The sequence below is a fragment of the Scomber scombrus genome, chromosome 10 (genome assembly GCF_963691925.1).
Source record: "Scomber scombrus chromosome 10, fScoSco1.1, whole genome shotgun sequence".
Classification (NCBI taxonomy): domain Eukaryota; kingdom Metazoa; phylum Chordata; class Actinopteri; order Scombriformes; family Scombridae; genus Scomber; species Scomber scombrus.
The window spans coordinates 4,644,669-4,663,781 of NC_084979.1; the positions used below are offsets into that span (position 1 = coordinate 4,644,669).

At 41.8% G+C, this 19,113-nt stretch overlaps 1 protein-coding gene across 1 annotated transcript in view; it reads right to left on the reverse strand.

Moving 5' to 3' along the window:
* Positions 1-939: 939 nt before the first annotated feature.
* Positions 940-19,113, reverse strand: part of bcl2l1 (BCL2 like 1) — a 27,990-nt gene continuing 9,816 nt past the window's right edge. Inside the window, exon 3 of the mRNA XM_062426985.1 lies at positions 940-1,217. Within this exon, the coding sequence (XP_062282969.1) occupies positions 1,074-1,217 (144 nt within the window). The 3' untranslated portion in view covers positions 940-1,073. The remainder of the gene's footprint in view (positions 1,218-19,113) is intronic.

Below are 19,113 nucleotides of genomic sequence, written 5' to 3' on the forward strand. Positions count from 1 at the left end.
GAAATATCTCCTCTGGCGCTGATCTATGTGTTGCTACAATTTTTGCTGCATTCTTTAGCTACTGTGTGTGATAAACACGGATGGTCTGAGCGGTGGCGCCACCGCTTGTATGCGAACTGCAGTTTACACAGATTGGAGCGGTTGTGGGTGGTGGTTTTAATGGTTCAGAAATCCAAAAAATGCACAGACAAATACAAACAAGCAGAGGATTTAGTTCCATATGTTGTTGTTTTTTTAAGTTTAAGACTCTCATGATTCATCAGCTAAAACATCTTGATCCACCTTTCATACAAAATGCTGATAACAATAAACATGAAGGACAAAAACTATCAGTGTGTGAGTGAATGCAGCATGACGTTGAAGTGTATGTGTGGCTTGGCAGGAAGTAGGACCTACAGAAGCTGTGGAGAGACAGGTGTTAGATCCTCTCCCCTGCCTTCACTCTTCCATATGGCACATACGAAGCTATTGTTCAAGCTGACCGCGAGACCAAGAGCCTGGCAACAAAAACAAGCTTCAAAACAAGACGTATAGAGCAACCCAGCAGCCCCCCCACCCACCCACCCACCCCCACACAACACACTCGACTCTTTACATAAGACAACTTTGGGGGGTTATGGGTGGGGATGGAGGGGTAAATCGTTAAGACCGGAATCCGATTTAACCTTTTCTTCTGCGGATTGGTACAATTGGAACGAAAAAATTTGTTAAAACTAATATATACAAAACAGAACCAAACATGATATAAGAACCAGTGGAAAGAGAGGCGAGTTTTAACAAGTATGAATAAGGTGAACACATGAAAACAACTTCCTCTTCTAGGAATTTTTCCAATGAGCTTAAAAACGCGAAGTTTCTCAGTTCAGTTGTGCGATGCGCTTAGGGTTAAAAAAAAAAAACCAAAAGAAGAAAAAAAAGTAAACAGCATCAGCAGTTTATGATGAGACAAACAGGACCTTCATGTTTTACTTCCATGGTTGTGTTGTGTACGTTGAAGGTGAGGTGGGGGGTAGTGAAGGAGGTGGGCGGGGACAGAGGAGCGTTCGGAATGGTTATCCCCCCCTCCTCCCTCCTCACAGGCGTTTCTGGGCGATGAGCGACCCCACCACGACCCCAGTGAACAGCGTCATCCCCGCCAGCAGCCACTTCTTAAAGCTCTCCTGAGACCGCCTGCTCTCCGCCGCCGCGTCTTGCCCGAAGATTTCAGCGAAGCGTTCCTGGGAGAGAAAAAGGGGGAAAAGAAAGGGTTAACTCCAAAAGTGTAGGTGGTTGCTGATTATCTGTATTCAAATCTGAAAAAAAAAACCCACTTCCCAAAAACTCCCCATTCAAACACACACACGAAAAAAGAACACAAGAGTGACAGGTAGATTCCCTTCTGTAAAGGTCTCATGCCCAAAACAAACAGACTGCTGCTGTGCCGCCCACAGCTTGGTATCCGTATGACTGGCAGAGCCTACGCGGCCACATGTGGAAATTTCCATCCACCGCAGTCATTGTACAGGTAAGACATCATGACCACAGAAAAAAAAAGAAAGCCCAAAAAGCCACCTGCATCCACGCAAGTCACAACAAGATCTAATTGATTATAATGGGGAAAAAAAGAAGCTACTGTGTTGAATCCTGTGACGGCACCTCCCTCTCCTCCCTTTCCCTGCCAGCATCCCACCAGTCCTGCCTCAGATTCCTGCGGAACCGTTATTGCCGTCGCTGACATTCTTTCGCACCGTTGTCCTCAGATTGCCGAGCCCTGCATAGCCGCCCACTGAAATCATTTCCTGGAAATGGGAATGCAAGAGCATAGTGCCCGTGTTCCGCCACAAGGAGGTGCCAGTGGGGCTCAGATCATATAAATGCAAAGACACATGGATCAGCTGAGGTGGACGTGGCCCACACTGAGTCACCGCTGATGATGCTGGTGTTCTGTAGTGTCAAAGCTTTCACTCAGTAAACATGAACTGTGAGGCCTGTGTTCTCTTTCCTGAAAGCATTTTATATCAGATAAAAATGTGAAATGACTGGTGGAAAGCTGTTAGTGAGTCTTAGTCAGAGGTGGATTCAACAGGCAGGACAGATGGTCTTTTACAGAAGGGGGGCGGGGGGGAGGTTACTGGAAACTCTGTTGATAAAGGGGCAAGACTTTGAAAGAACAGAGGTAACCACTGAAACACAGAAAGAATGCAAAATAAAAGAGGTGGGAGTGATAAAGTAGAGGCTATGATGGTATCAGTATTGAAGGAGTTATAGGAAGCTTGGGAGGGGGGGGGGGGGGGGGGGGGGGGGGGGGGTTCCTTCCAGAAAGCAGGCTTAACTCTGAACTGAGTTTGAACTCTGAGCTGACAGACCATGACATAGCAAAATGCCTTTTTTTTTTAACGGAACAGCTGATTAAAGCCAATACCATCAACTCTGAGTGAACTGCTTGCAAGGTCGCTGTCAACGGAGCTCAAATAACACAATTCGCCATGGTAACGAGTAAATAAAAAGGTGGAGTCCTGGCTTTAATCCAGTGGATATATAGAATTATGAATGATATGTAGAGACAGAGTGGAGCAAGAGTCAAAAAGGAAAGACATCTATAGTATGTTGGGTTGTAGCCTTGTTTTACATATTAATCTTATCTCAACAGCATTCAATTATATTTCAATGTATAGTCAATTTAAATAAAGTCAATTAAATGCTGTTAAAACTATATTAAAAGAAAGGTTCCTGTTAAACTACATTTGAAATCTTCTCATCAGCGTTATAAATCATGCTAACGAAATATGTTCAAGGTTTCACAATATTAACATAGAAACTCCAACATGACGTGATATGCCAGGAATGATGACTGATAAAATGAGCATAAAAGCACTGATGTTAATTAATTTAGTCCTCTGGGAATGATTTAATATCCATACCGGATTATGATCGCCACCGAATTAACGAGCTACCATATCGACTGGATCGATAAGGAAATCAAACAGCGTGTCCGACAGATCTTTCGGGCTAGGCCGGAGGGGAGGAGGCCAAGAGAAACTCACGTTTTGTTAAAGAGGAACCTGCTGGTGAGCATGTGAGCTTCATGGAGATCTTCGAGATTGCTACTCTGAAGAAGAAAGTTGATGATATATTGTCTCTTACTGCCAACAAATCCCATAAAAAAGACGAAAAACGAACATAAACTGATCTACTGACAAGTATCGTGTGTATCGAAAGCCTGATATACATATATTATTCCTCCATTGTTTTCCAAAGGCTAATAAAAAACACTGTGGCTAACATGTTCCATGTCCCACACCCACTGGACTAGTCCACCGCTGAAAATAGTCCCTAACAAATGTAGTAGTTCCTGCTGGGCCAGTATTTACCAAGAGACTAATGATTATTTTCATTATTGATGAATCTGCCTTTTTTTTCTTGATTAATTGATTAGTTGTTTGGTTCAGAAAATGTCAGAACATGGATCAGCATTTCCCAAAATCCAAGTTGATGTCCTCTAATGTCTTGTCTTGTCCACAACTCAAATGTACCAGAAAATATTCACATTTGAGGAGGTGGAACCAAATCATTTGTGCATTTTTTCCTTAGAAAATGACTCAAAACTATAAATTGATTATCAAAAAATTAAACTAATTTATTAATTGTAGATCTAAAGTCACTCTTAACTGACCAACAATTCTCAGTGAGGCAAATCTGGTCCTTCTAGAAGTAAAACCTTTTATTAGTTTTCTCAATCAGGAAATAACTTCTGTCTCAGCCAATGGTCAGCTTAGCTCCAGAGGTATATAAGCCATATATGTATTATTTTTAACATAGACTAAATAACAGCCATAAATGCATATGACTGAAGCAAACAGAAACCCTGATTTACTTGTTTACAGCAACATTTTGTTGACAGCGTTGCCTCAAGTACTTTCTGCTCTGTAGTTCTGAGAGGCAGTTTGAGGCCTCTTAGAGGGCCAAGCCTTAGTCTCACAGTAGCTCTTTTCATTCATGGTTTGGCTCTAAATAAACACACACATGCTCCTACTGTAAAATACTTGCCCTGAGTGAGCAAACATTTGTGCTGAAGCTGGTACACTGCTGTGTTTCCTAGTCAATGAATAGACTCTGAGGAATCTGTAAATATGTTACTTAAGTGCAACGCAGAGGCAAGGTTGAAAAGCTTGGCATACAAGGTTCACTCAAAGCGAGAATTTGGCCTTCAACCCACATCATTCCTCATCTGTTACTCACCAGAACAATGTGACTGCGATCCTGTCGCGTTCGGAAGAGTCCTTGTTATGACTGTGACGAATCAAAGAGTCTCTTTGCTGCACGTGAGGAAGCTGATGAGTAAATGTTTGCCTTCAGCCTCGCCTTGACTTCCTCCGGGCCTTGGTACAGTGCATCAGCAGTTAAACATGAATCTAATATGAGCCATCCCACTAACTTTCGACACAGTTGGAAACACGGACCGTGATAAGTGAGGCAAAACAGAGCCACAGTCTGTTGAAATATTTGCTGCTCATAAGCGCAGTAACTGAGCTGCATTAATGGAAAGCAGTTGAAACTAGCCACGAGGGATTGATGAATGCTGTTAGAGTAAATAATGACGTAGTGTTATCAGTGTGTACTGTACATTATGTAACATGAGTCAGTTTACTGTGGCCTGATAAAAAAACAAATAAAAAAGGAGTTGGCTGACTACCGCCTATCCCTTCCTCTGAACATTCCCAGAACAATGTGAGGAATTTGGGTGTCGAGGCGATACAAAAGGTACCTCAGTCAGCGGACATGTCAGGACATGTCAATCAGTGGAGAAATTGATCAAGAAACAAGGTGTATTGATTGATGATGTAATAGTGTTGAGGGATGCGACACTATCCCATGTCGGTAAGTGGGCGAAGGTAAACATGCTTGAGCATTTTTATATTATTGATATTGATAATGCACTTCCAAATCCACAGTCCTCCTTCTGTGCTACAATGTATTTAAAAGTTGATCACTTCCATTGAAAGCACATTTAAAAGATTTTTTAATAGTCAGTATGAACAGGAGGAATGATTACAGCGACGAAAACCTCCTTGAACTGTTCATATAGACACCTGACTGCTGGTTTAAGATAGACTTGGAAAAACTGTGAACCTGTCCTTTACTGTGTACACTTGCTGTATGTAACACCAAAACTCTTCTTAATAAAATATGCTGCTGAACAGATGTAGGGAGGTTAGAACAACCTAGACCAGAATCCCCAACAAACATGCCTGTGAAGGGATAAATCTCTCATACCACCAGGGTTTGCTAAAGCAGGCTTTACAGCAGCACACAGGCTCAAATTAGAGTCCACATGGACCAATGGGTACATAATGACTGGAAGGATAAAGCTGGTGATAATCTATGTTTGTGTTATTGTCAACAAATCCCTTAAAAAGTCCAAAAAAACCAACAGTGCATTAATCCGCGTCTATGTTCTCTTTGACCTCCCCATAACTGTCACTAGCGCTCAGCCACACATGTATTTCTACTAGAGCCATACATTTTTAAAAACAAGTCACAAATATATAGTTTCATTCTTTTAAAAAAGGCTTAAACAGTTTGGCACTGTAGTATTTAGCAAACGTCACTCAAACAAGAGTAAATGGTGAATTTCACCCAGCTGCGGATTAACACACATTTAGTGCTCTAGTCTAGAGAGCATTATTTCCAGCAGCGGGAGGGTGTGTGTGTGTGTGTGTGTGTGTGTGTGTGTGTGTGTGAGAGAGAGAGAGACTGATTTCAAATAAACTACAGTGCACATTGTAATGAAGGAACATGTCAGCCAGTGCAACAGCTCTGCAGCTCAGAGGAATAACATCTATCAGCCTCTGAATCGCAGACATTAAGGGTGCAACATCTGAGAGAAGATATATATGGCTGTTGGGGCTATTCTAATTGACTTTTTATGCTAAGGCTCACGTATTTTGACTGATATGATATCACTGATATGTGATATGATTTGGGATATTAGAGGGAATGATCTTTTTTTTTCACATTGACTTTTTAATATTGGGCCTCCTGCAATTTGATAATTTGCAATATCAAGAAATTTCTGATTAATTGTTCAGCCTATTTAATGCTTATTGGTTTAGTTTTTTTCTTTTATCTATTGTTTTTATTCTATTTTTACATATCTGAATTATTTTATTAGTGTTATGTGAACATGAAATACAAGTATGTAGTTTTGAATGGTGTAAAATGTCACATTTTTCAAAAAGTAATAACATTTAAACAACAAAACAATAGACATTTAAAACTTATGGATGTGTTTTTTTGTTGTTTTTTTCCCATAGGGACATATCTATGAAGTATCCTTTTCATTTAACAAGCAGCATGAAAAGCTCATCATCTTCTGATAGTATCATTACATTTCCCCTGAGACTGCATCTTGTTTACTATGCAGGACATGTGCTTCCAGGCTTGAAAAACATACTAAATCCAGTAGTATCAGTATGGATCATCTTTAGCTTTCATATCTATTTCCACAGTCTTTTTTTATTTTAACATATTCATAAATGGTCATCAGTGTTTGTAATGAGATGTCTAACACAAACAAGGACACACACACACATACACACACACACAAGTCATTCGTCACTCTAGCAACAGCGCCTGCAGCTTTCCAGGATCCACCTGTGCTTCATTTTCTCAGCATTTGTTCACATAATTCAAAATAATAAAAGAAAGGAATCACTCTTCTGTTTCAATACCTCCACGCTCTCTGCTCATAAACTTCACTTCTTCACTTGGGAACGCCCGAGGGGGGGGCCTCGCTTTATTTCTTCACCTGGCGTTACCGCTCGGTTCAGTATGTGCATGTCAAAGCGGCGCTGCTGGTTTTTTGATACACTCAATCTCCCTTAGTCCCACCTGGCAGGTAAACCCAGTCTTTATCTGCCTTCTACTTCACTCTCTCTCTCTCTCTCTCTCTCCCTTTCGTTCCCTTTTACCCCTTTCACACGGTCACGCCTTTATTTCTTTATCTCTGCTCTGTTCCCAGAGGAAATCAGGTGCTCGGCAGCGGCCTGGAAAGCGCTTTCAGCCCTTCTTTTTTTTTTCTTCCCGCTTTTCTGTCTTAAACTTTCTCTTTTCTTCGTTAGCCAGGGAGAGAAAAAAAAGAAGGACGAGAGACGGATTAGCTCATGAAAGCAAAAAAAAAAAAAAAAAGAAAAAAGGTTGGATGGAGAAATAGTGAAAAGGGGTGCAGGGAGGGAAGGGGATCCTGCAGTTGGTTGCCAAGGCTACTGGAAAGCAGCTGATTAGAGTGTGTGTGATGTGATGTGTGTGAGTGTGTCTGGGCCTGTAGGAGCATCTTTGTGGCTGATAAATGGCCCCAATACTGCATGTGGAGAAAAGCAGCATTGTAACGATCATTAGCAGCAGCTTCCCATTCATCAGCTCTGACTCGACGGTTGCGCTGGTGTTGCACCATAACAAGCTGCAACAATAAAATCCCCCCGATGGTTGAAGCCCCTGACCACGACACAAACACAAACACACACACACACACAACATTGATTAACGCCTCATATCCTTTTCATTTTGAAGGACAGAAAGTTCAATACATTAGGGACACTTTGATAAAACAACATCGTGTTAATATGAGAAACTGTATCTGCAACCATGATGTCAAGCTGAATCCAGTATCAGCATGTGGGAGCAAAATGCAAAATCTATTTTCTTTAGTCAACGAAACTGAGATGAACATTTTGCTTAGTGATAAATTTAGATAACGTTTGACACACACACACACACACAAAAAGCCAAACATTTGCTGTATTTTTTTTTTTTTTTTTTTTTAAATGAAGATTTGTTGCATCATTTGAATATTTTTGGAGGTATAAACTGTGGACCTGACAGAAGCAATCTGAAGACTAGCGATCTAAATTAGTCCTGTCACGATAACTACTTTTATTGGACGATATATTGTCTTAGAAATAATCGCGATAAACAATATTATTGTCATTTGAAGATCATTTTATACCACTGATATAATGATAATATAATTGCATAATGATGCAAGGGGGGCAGGGGGTGATTGGAGAGTGGGCTCTACACTTCTGTAAAAAACACAGACTGCCATTATGGTTGGGGGACAGAGTTATTTACCTTTAATTCCATATAAGCAGCTGCGCTCACTTTTGCAGTCTCCACTCAGGAAGTACACAGTGAGGAATGGAGGACACTACTTGCTTAGCCAATGTGACATGAATAGCCTCTTAGCTGCTACTGTGAAGTGTTGAAGTGCTGCGGTCAAAATCATAAGATCATAAGTCAATATATAGACACAATCACATTATTGTAAGAGAAGTCGAAGATGTAAGGCCAAGTCTAAACAGACCACGCAGATACATCATATATATATATATATCTCTGTATACGTCAGTTGATATGTGTCAAAGAAACTACAGACTAGAAATGCTAAAAATGTTTTTGTGTTTTTATGTTTACATATGTTTGAGGTATAGTACAACCCTTGAAAAAACTCAGTTAAATGTTCACAGTTTGTCCTGTTGGTCTCGAGTTGCTTTTTTAGCTTGGTGTAATCATTCCTCCTCCTCATACCAGACATTCCTAACATGCTTCACACGTAAGTGAATCCACAGTCCTCGTTTTGTGTAAGAATGTTCTAAAGTCTATCTGAAGGCCTTACAAAGTTACAATAGTGTCTGTTGAAAATCAAGTGTTATTCTTTTCAGTATCAAAGCCTCTCTTTCTGATACTAGTATCTCTCCACTAAAGTAGCACACGAACACTGCCAGTCTTTGAAACACAGTTGCTAAACAGACTAACTTTAGTAGATATATTCTTGTTCTGACTAATCCAGATTGTTGAAACCTCATATTAGCTTTAGATACTTGAGAACAAAACCAGGGATGTAGATTTTGTTCCCCATCACGTACAGGGGAAGCATAGGAGGAGACTTCTGACTGTCCTGCATGAACAGGAGGAATGACTACATCAAGCAAAACCTGTTTCAGTACTCACATGGAGACCTGACTGTTGTTTTAAGACAGTCTTGTCAATTGCAAACCTGACCTTTAATGGATCCTTATGCGTTTATGTTACAAATATTGCCCAATATACCAGATTGTTTAAACCTTAAATAAGATTATTATATCAGTAAATGTGTAAAGTTGGTTATCATGCTTCGCTTTCTATAATAAATGGTAATATATATTTTAAAAAATGTTCATATTATGTGATATGATGATAAATGTTGTATTTGTCCTTTACTGTCTTATATGTACTTTTTTCTTCATGTCTCTTTTGAGGAGATTAACTACAACTCATTTAGCTTTCTTTAACTAGAAAGTCGTTTTTTCAGTTCTCAGTGGTCTATTAATAAGACGGGGGTAAAGGAAGGTTTGAGAATCACTCCCTGCTGCTCGTAAAGCAACTGCAGGAGGCTCAGATGAGTGATGAAGATTTTAACACTTTTCCAGCACCTTCCTCTCTTCTCTCATCTTGATTTCAGCAGCTCCATAGTCATTTTCTTAGATTTTAGTGAGCAAATCAAAATGAAACTGTAAAACTTTCATTTAAAACACTAATATTGCTAACAGCAGCTCTGATCTTCGTGTCGTCAGGTTATCTCTCAATACACGTAGAGGTTTCTTTAAAAATGTGAGAGTCCTTCCGTGTCCGTGTCTGTTTGAGGACTGTGCAACATCTGATCCAGACAGCTTCCTCTCAACAGAAGAGGACATGACATTCAGGCCACGGCGGCCACACGCAGACGCTGCAAATTGCTTGGTGGTGCTGGCAGTGACGAAACTGTGCTGACGCTACATAGAGGACGATCAAGGTTCATTCACATGCAGAGAGTTCAGGAAAGTTCCTCTGATAGAAAGCTGACAAAGGCTCTTCACCCCGGATATACACACACACTCTAACACTCCCTCTGAATAGCAATGATGTGACAAAAGCAATCTAGATGAACCAGCTTTGAGCTAATCTCATTCGGAGAGAGGAGATAAATGAGCTCATGAGGTGATGTGGAAAGTTACCGGATGTGCGGGAGGTCATGCTCTGCGGGGAGCCAGGAATCACAAACGAAAGAACAATTCACTCAATAACAGACGTAGAGATGCGGGCAGTTTTTAGCCTTTTAAAAAGACATTTGATTGTGTTTATTGATTCCAAATAAACAGAATCTATTAGGGAATGGGAATCTTTGGGAATTTCATGATTTGATTCTGATTCTTGCCATCTGAATGAATAGAAAAGGGGGTACTAGTTTCAATACTGCTTCATCCAGTACACTGGGCACCAATTCACTGATGACCTTATTCCACTGATGTACAACATGATGCAGAACTGACAGACAAGATATATGGTCTGCAGTATCTTTATTTTGAAAGTTAACTGCATTAATTAAATCATGCCCAAGGTATTTATCTATTTACATTTTTATGCTTTTATTTTGAATTTATAAAAGTTAAAAAAAAAAAAATGTATTAAAGTCCGTGTAAAGTAAGAATAAATATGTGTTCTGAGTTTGACATACCACAGAAAAGTGTGTTGTTAACCATCCTGCCAAATTTGAATGGTTAAAAAAAAATCGCCAAATATATGAAATTAGGCTTCAAAGTTGTGTAAAAATCAGCCTGCTGGCTCTGCTCCCAAACACTGTGGGAGTGCCCGCTGAGTTTGCTGAAACCCCGCCCCCTACCAAGTGTCCCCTGTCAATCAAAGTCACCACCTCTACACGAAATGTGGACACGTGAGCTTTCTGCTGCCAACTCAGCTGCTAGCCCGGCGGCTAACTCAGCTAACTGGCTAACTGTAGACCGTAGTAGTAGTAGTAGCAGTGTGTGCTGAATGTATTTAGACCTCTACAGCAGCAGGAACACAGAACTGTTAAAACACAGTTTGTGAAGCCTAGCTCCACAATTCAAATCTAAATGGTTGAAATGCTTTTTACACCTTTTTTAGAAATACATTTATGACCTATTTAATGTGTTTAGAAGAAAATGTCTGAATTCACTTTACACGGTCTTTAACAGTTTTTATAACAGGTTCATGCTAAACTAATACATTTAAAACCATCTACTGCATTCAAATGATGACGATACTCATTTACATTCATTTTTATCTTGTGTGACTGTGACAACCCATTTGTTTTCAAATCAGAAGAACCCCTATGATACCAAACCCTGAATGAGAGACACACACATACACGCATGCACACAGTCCAGATTCCCTGTGCCTGACTTATGACGGGCGTATCAGTTCAGTGTTAGTGAATGAGTCATGATAAAGGCCACATCCTCACTGTCGGTCAATGAACTGGCAGAAAAGAATGTGAGGAAATTTAGTTTTTTTTTTTTAGATGTCCGGTTTTAAGGAGAAAAATTTAAGGTGGATATCCTAACTGGCAGGAAATGACATCTTCATTCGTAATGTACTGTGTTATGTATCCTGTTTCCTTGTAAAGACAAAAACTGACTCACATTAACATAATTTAACAAACGTCTCAACAATTGAAAATAGGTAGGTCGATAGTTTTCCACACAACTGTTTTGTTTGAATCAATTAAGACATTTTTTAAGAAAAAAAAAACAGCAATCTGGCGTGCAGGTGGTTGAGTGGTTAAGAGCGTATGCCGTGAACGCAGCGGACCCAGGTTCGAGTCCCTGCCGGCGGACCTTTCTGCATGTCACCCCCCCCCCCCCCTCTCTCTCCTGTAATTTCCTGTCTCTCTACTGTCAAATAAAGGCGTCTATGCCAGAAAAAAATCTTTAAAAAACAATCTATATTGATAGGGCTGAATTTTATTTCATTATAAACTAAATAACCTCGGGTCTCGGACAAAACAGGACTTTCTATTCTACGACATTTATTAAACCAAATGATGAATTGACTGATCAAGAATATAGCCTCCAGTACCGACCCTGAAATAATACCAGGATATTTCAGGGTATTTCTGCAAGAATGATATTCTTGACAACATGGCAAAATACACCTGGAGGGATTTTAGGTTCTCCCCGTACTCAACCGGGTGTTTTTGCTTGAGGTGGTGAAATAAGTTTGTTGTACTGCCCCCCCCTCCTTTGTTGTTGTTACAGTGTTCTTGTATATCTGATGTCAATTCCCTTATTTGGAACTAGCTGGTATCAATATTACTTTCCCTTTCAATCATGCTCGTTGGTATGTGGTATGACGTCAATATGTCAACAAGTGGGAATGCTACCATTATCACGGTGTGAATTGCTTTTATCATGTTTAAATTACACTGGTATTATGGTGAATGGCCAATACGGCACTCCCATGGTCATCGGATGAATTGATAATGAAAGTAATCATTAGGTGCGGCCCTAGACGCTATAAAAAAAACAAAAAAAACCCAGAACAATACTTTATTCAACCCCCCAGTGAGTGAGAATTTTGTGATATGATTAATATACTAAAATTCCACAAAAAAAAAAAAAACCCTAAACAAGATGGATTAGACAACGCCAGCCTTGTTCTGAAAACGAAAGATCACAGTTCAGGAGTTCACTGGAAGCCGGTGACCCAAAGTCTGACAGTCCCAGATAGTCACAAGGAGAAAAAGCTGGCTCTTAGTACACTTAACACGTCAACTGTTCTGGCTGCAGCTGAGCAACACTTCCTGTAAGTTGCAACACTTGGGATGTGCACACGCGAAGGCCGCATGGCTGACACACACACACACACACACACACACACACACACACGTACACGCACGCTGTGGCGTCCCCGGGCCCTGAGCACACTGTGTGGAACAAACTGTGTGTTTTTGTTTATTGAGTCAACTCACTGGTTGCATCCGTGTGACTGATGAAACCCTGTTTACTGAGCGACTCAACGAGGTGACAACATCATGTTCTGGCTGGTGAAATGAGATTTCATGAAAGCAAAGAGGGTGTATAGAGTTCCAAGAACAGTGTGTGTGTGTGTGTGTGCAATGACCTCTGCCTTGCACTGTGATAAACAGACCATGTGCAGATCATAAGCTCACAGTGACTCGGCGAGATCAAAAGGAAACTGTAGATTAACGTCCAAGATGCAGATAACCCACCACACTCATGGCCACTCGCAGTAAAAACTTGCCTCAAGCTGGATGACAGACTGTATCTGAGATGATAACTCCAATCACATCATTCACATTTTTAACATCCATGACCACATTAATGAACTTTGTAGAGAATGAATATTGTTTACATATGTAATCAGACTCAAACTGAGGTCAGGTGCATTATTTCTGCTTTGATTAGCCTTGAGATTATGTGACTTGAGTCCACCTGTGGCAAATCCTATTGATTAGACATGGTTTAAAAAGACACACACACACACACACACACACACACACACACACACACACACAGCTGTATATAATTCCATAATTAACAGCTTTTTCGTCAGATCAAAAATTGAGCCAAAGGAATTCTCTGTTGACATACTTGCGCCAAGGCATAGATCTGTGCAAAGCTGTAAAATCATTTCTTCAATAAATGGAAGAAGTTAGGATCAACCAGGTCCAGGACTTTGAGCTTCACAACTCCTCTGCAGAGTTGGACAAACCTGCCGGAAGGACAACCAACTCTGTCAGTCAGACCTTTACGGTAGAGTGGCCAAAAGGAAGCAATTCCTGAGTAAAAGGCTTAAGACAGCATGTCTGGATTTCGTCAAAAGGGCACTAAAAGGAGTCTGAGAGCACAATGAAAAGGATTCTTTTGTTGTAACGAGACAAAAATGTAAACATGTACAGAACTCTAAGAGCTGAGAGTAGCAAGAACCAGGTACAGCTCATCTGGCTGGTACTTTTCCTACTGTGAAGGATGGTTGTGGCATCATCGTGCTTATGGGGCTTATGGGGATTTTCCATCAAATACTGAAAGATCCTTAAAGACAGTTTGCTCCAGAGTATACACAACCTCAGATTTGGGTGAAAGTAACCTTTCAGCATGACCGGAATCACACAACAGAGGCAACAGATTTGGGAGAGTGGAGTAGTTTGGAAGTTAATGTTCGAACGTCCGTGGAGAGATCCGAAGACAATAGTCCATAAAGGCTCCTCAACCAATCAGAATCTGAGCTTGAAAGAGTCCACCAGAAAGAATAGGAGAAACTTCCGATTTCTAGGAGTATAGAGACTTACCCAAGAAGACTGGAAGCTGTAACTGCTTACAGAAACTTTATCTACAAAGTAATGAATAACTGCTTTCAATGAATGAGCCCCCTCATTTATTGAAATGCAGTACTAATGTCAGTCGTCCCACAGCTTTCAAAACTTGCATGATGTCCTGGTTTCGATCCAATTTAAGAAGAAAAAAAAAAATGCCGACAATGCGATAGCCTGTTCATCCTTATCAACGTCCTCATCATCTCCACGAGTCTCATCTCCTCTTCCTGTTCCTCCTTAAGGCCGCCTTCTACTTTTTCATCCTTATCACAACTGCCATGGCATTTTCAGGAACAAGGGGAGTCTGACCGGCTGCCAGAGATCCAGTATGACCCAGATAGGAACGATTTAAAAGTAGAGATGAGCGCAGAGTGGACTAGTACGGTTAGATCTTACAAGAATTTAACTGATACCCTTTATCTGATACCCTTTTATGAGCAAGTATGGTAGCTCGTGGATTACTTCAGCAAGTGACACGGGTGTTGGAAAAGATGAAAATGCAGCCACTGTGCGAGGAAAATATGGAAAATGCATATTAGAATTGCTGATCCCTGAAGAAGGGAGCACCCATTTGAATCCTGTTGCTTAAAAATGTGCATGTTTCATATAGTACAAGTTCTTCTATGTAGCTAGTTTTTATATTTAAGTGTTCGCTTGAATAAACGGGGGTTCTTTTTGTGCTGGATGTGGTTCCTCTCCACTTATTTTTGGGATGCGTTGCTAGTAATAATAAAACATGACATTTTGAGCGACGGGCGCATAACACCGAGCTGTCCCTGACTTTGAAACAAGTTTAGGTTCAAATAGACGACAGTATGGGAGAGAGAGAAAGAAAGAGAGAGAAAGAGAGACAGTGTTGTGATCTTCCTCTGGGTGGTCCTTATGGAAAACTTGGAGTTCAGCCAGACAGCAGGACTTCTTAAAACTGTTCCAATCAGTCGCAGGAACAAGAACTGACACTGCGTGGTAGGTTTGTTGTTAATCGGCCGTTAAGCTATTTCACCCTGTCCTTGGCTTCATCGCTGCCACCCAAAGCATGAGATCCGTGCTGGTGTTGGGGGGAGGGGAGGGGTGGGCAGAACAGTTTTGAAGTTTGATGGATCGTTTCCAAGCGGTGGAAGTCAAACGAGAGGGGGGAAAAAAATGAGGAAATTGAATCATTAAACCTTCCCATCGGAGGTGACACTTGCTGGTTCGTGCCAACGCCGATGTGTGTTCGTATGTACTCTTTCGTGTCATTTTGGACCTTGGAGGTGCCTCTGTATGTGTGTGTGTCTGTTTGTTGTGTGTGTGTGCGCACGTGTTGAGCCGGCGGTGGGGCCATGAATTAAAGAGGAGATTAATGAGTCAGGACATGGAGGCTCAGACTCCAATCTGTTCCCTGTCCCACTCTGGGGGCCGTCTCTCCACAAAAACCCCATTCTGTCAGCACACACACACACACATATATACACACGTACATGCCAAAAACACACCAGGTTATCCAGGAACTTAGGACTGTGTGTCTGGCAGAGAGAGCACCTGTTTATGAACGTGTAAATGCGGAAAGATAGAGAGAAGGAAAGACAGAGAGAGGTAGTTAAAGCAAAAAAAAGACAAGAAAAAAACCTCTCTCTGACTGTGGATAACCCTCCGCCCTGTAGGCCATCACCCCACCCAGACACCTCACCATGACCCCGAGACCTGCCATCTGTCAGATGAAACTCAAAAGAGAGGAAGACCAAGAGAAGGAGGGAGAGAGGCAGAGTAAGTAAAATGAAAGAAAAATGAGAGGAAACTAGAACAAAAGAACAAGGGTGAAGCATGCTGCAGGGACTGGGGGTGTGTAGTGGAGGGGGGGGCGGTAGGCTGACGAAAAGGACTTGAAACTGAAACCAAAAAGAGGAGCGAGAGGTGTTTCTCTCGCTCTTCCATCAGTAGGGAAGTTTTCCTTGAATCCACGCTCCCGTCTCCTCGCTGTACGTTTTCATAAAAGTCGCGATTTCGACGACATGAAAGAAACTGATTTAGAAGATGAAGATCTATGTCCTGCTCCCCTTTTTACACCACCCCCCCACCGTGTTTCCCTCCCTCCACCTCTCTCTCTCTCTCTGTTATTGCAGAGCCTCCAAAGATATCTATCATATCGTCTTTTATTGCTTTAACCCCCCTCGGCCGCTCAAACAAGCCCGTGATGAATATGACGATGACGGCCTCGGTTGTTCTTTATCATCATTTAGTCCCCCCCCCCTCGCCCCCCTGTGCTGTATGAGCTCGGGCGACATTACCATGAAATACTCATCATCAACTCTCTCCCATCCATCCCTCAGCTCGCCCATTTTTTAATACATGCCATGAGACTCGCTAATCCCATGATATGCCTCATAATCTGATCACCGATATGAGCATGGTGAGAGGAAAGAAGCGAGAGATAGAAGGATGGAGAGAGAAGGAGAGAGAAAGAGAGAGATGGAGAGAGGGATGAAATGTAATAAGAGAGGAGAGGCGTTTGGGTTGGGTTTTTTTTTTTTTTTTTTTTTTTAAATGTGTCGCAGGAGAATGGGTAAGGATGTGGGCTGGAGGAGGAGAAGAAGAAGAAGCAGACAGAGGGAGAAGGGAGAGAGAATGGAAAGGAAGATGAAAGGAGGAGGATGGAGGAGGAGATGGGGTGGTGGTTGTGGTGGTGGTGGTGGTGGGGGGGAGAGACTTGCTCGTGACCTGATTTCACCGCTAAGCCTTGGAGAAGTGGAGCAGAGCGCGCGCTTGTGTGGCGTCTACTCTGCTCCATGACAAAAAAAAAGAAAGAAAAAAAAAAAAAGGCGTACAGCTGCTGCGTCGACACGCAAACCAAAAACCGCAACATGCATGCAGCGGAAAAATTTGTCGACCTACATACTGCACCCTCATCTAGCTGAGTCACCAGCCGCCATCCCCCGCCTGCATTCGCCTCTCCGTCCCGTCGTCCCTCTTCTCTGTACCTGTCGTCCCTCCTCCTTCGCCTAATGCTGCATTACAGTCTACCAGTGTTGCAGAGGCGCTCTATCTAATAGCTCGGTGCTCTGCAGTGTGCTGGCGGTGCAGACACATGCACACGCACACTCATCTATTACACAGCTGGATATCTGGCCTGTATACGTAAACAGTGTCTAGATGTGGAAAATACTGACGCCCCCGCTGCTGTAGCATGAGTGTGTATGTGTGTGTGTGTGCGTGTGTATGTGAGTGTGTTTCTAAATGAAAGAGAAGGCAGCAGATAGATGCTGTCTAATAGTCATTAAAGACTGTACTGATGTCTCACTGCTGTTTATGTTTTTCCTCTCTCTCTCTCTCTCTGTGTGCGTGTGTGGGTGTGTGTGTGTGTGTGTGTGTGTGTGTGTGTGTGTGTGTGTGTGTGTGATGCTCCAGGCTACAGGTCTTGTCTTTCACATGACAAACTGATGATCTGACAGAAGCTGTAAACATACACACAAACACACATCAGACCATGCTCACTTTTGGGGACTTACATTTTATTTCCTATCATATTAATATTACTATTACTTATCATTTATTAAGCTTTTTTATTTTATTGATGCTATTTTATTTTTAGTAGCCACTTTACTGTTGAAACACACTAGCACAAATGTCCCCATCATGGGGCTAAAAAAGGATTATCTTATCTTATCCTGACCCTATCTATCACCACTACTTGTCTAACCCTTAACCTTAACCACTGACCCAAAAACCAGCCTTTGCCCAATAGAGGGACCCAGCTTTTGTCCTCACTTGCACAAGCTGTTCCCATTTAACTGGTCCTATAATGTGTCCCCAAAAGTAGCCTATGACAGAGCACACACACACACACACACACAGAGACAAGAGAGTTGTTGTTTAAAGCTCTCCATGTTCAGCTATATAGACTTGCGGCGTCAGATTGGTCTCAAGTGCTTTTCAAGAGTGTCTTTCCTGGATTTTATAACTGGATGGGCCATGATGTCATGCCAGATTAATATTTCATGAGTTTAAATACCTTTAAGCACCAGCATATATAATTATTCTCTATTATTAATCACAACAAATTGATTGCGAAGAAATTCTCAAATCTCTAGTGTCACATAAATCCACTCGACTCTCTCTAATTGTCCTTTGCACCAGTTTGTCTAAAAGCAGGGCAAAAGCAGAACTGGGTGAACTGGGAGTCCCGTGTGTGTACACAGGCATGAACAAACACACACTTAAAAAAAACAACAACAAAAAAACCCTGATGTTCTCTCTCTCTCTCTCTCTCTCTCGCGTGGAGCTGGAGGCGACCGGATCACACAATCTGTTTGCTGCCATTTACAAGCTGTGACTCTGACACACACCATTAAGTAAAAAACACACACATCGTATAGACATACACGCGCCGAATCTTATGGATAATAACAACAGACTTGCGGGCATTAAAAAACAATAGACTCTTCCTCGCATGAACAGCAACATTCAGGGATCAATCTGCAAGAGACGCCCACCTCACAGAGGCGCTTATTGACGGTGCTACAACAAAAGTGGTAGCCATTGATCCGATGCAGAAAGGGTTTAGGGGGGGGGGGGGGCATTGTGCATATATGTGTGTGTGTGTGTGTTGAGATTTGATTTGTCTGTAAAAGAATGAGAGCGGTGACAAAGTCGCTTTTCAGATCAGCGATAGTTTTGTCTGCGTGGCGACGACGACACACCTGTGGGCACAACTGAAAAGCCAGTGAAGCAAATTCCTGTGTGTGTGTGTGTGTGTGTGTGTGGCCACAGGTCTTTTGTTTGAGATAGTCACATGACCAGTCTGACTTGGCGCCGTCCCCTCCCCTCTGCAGTGCGCCACCATACAATAAAATGTTATTCGACGGATAACAACAACAACACATGCGTCATCACACATATATACACACAATGATCAGTTTGTGGAGACTTTGAAACACAGAAAACTATAAAAAAAATTAAAAAAAACACACACTTCTGCTGATTAGCCA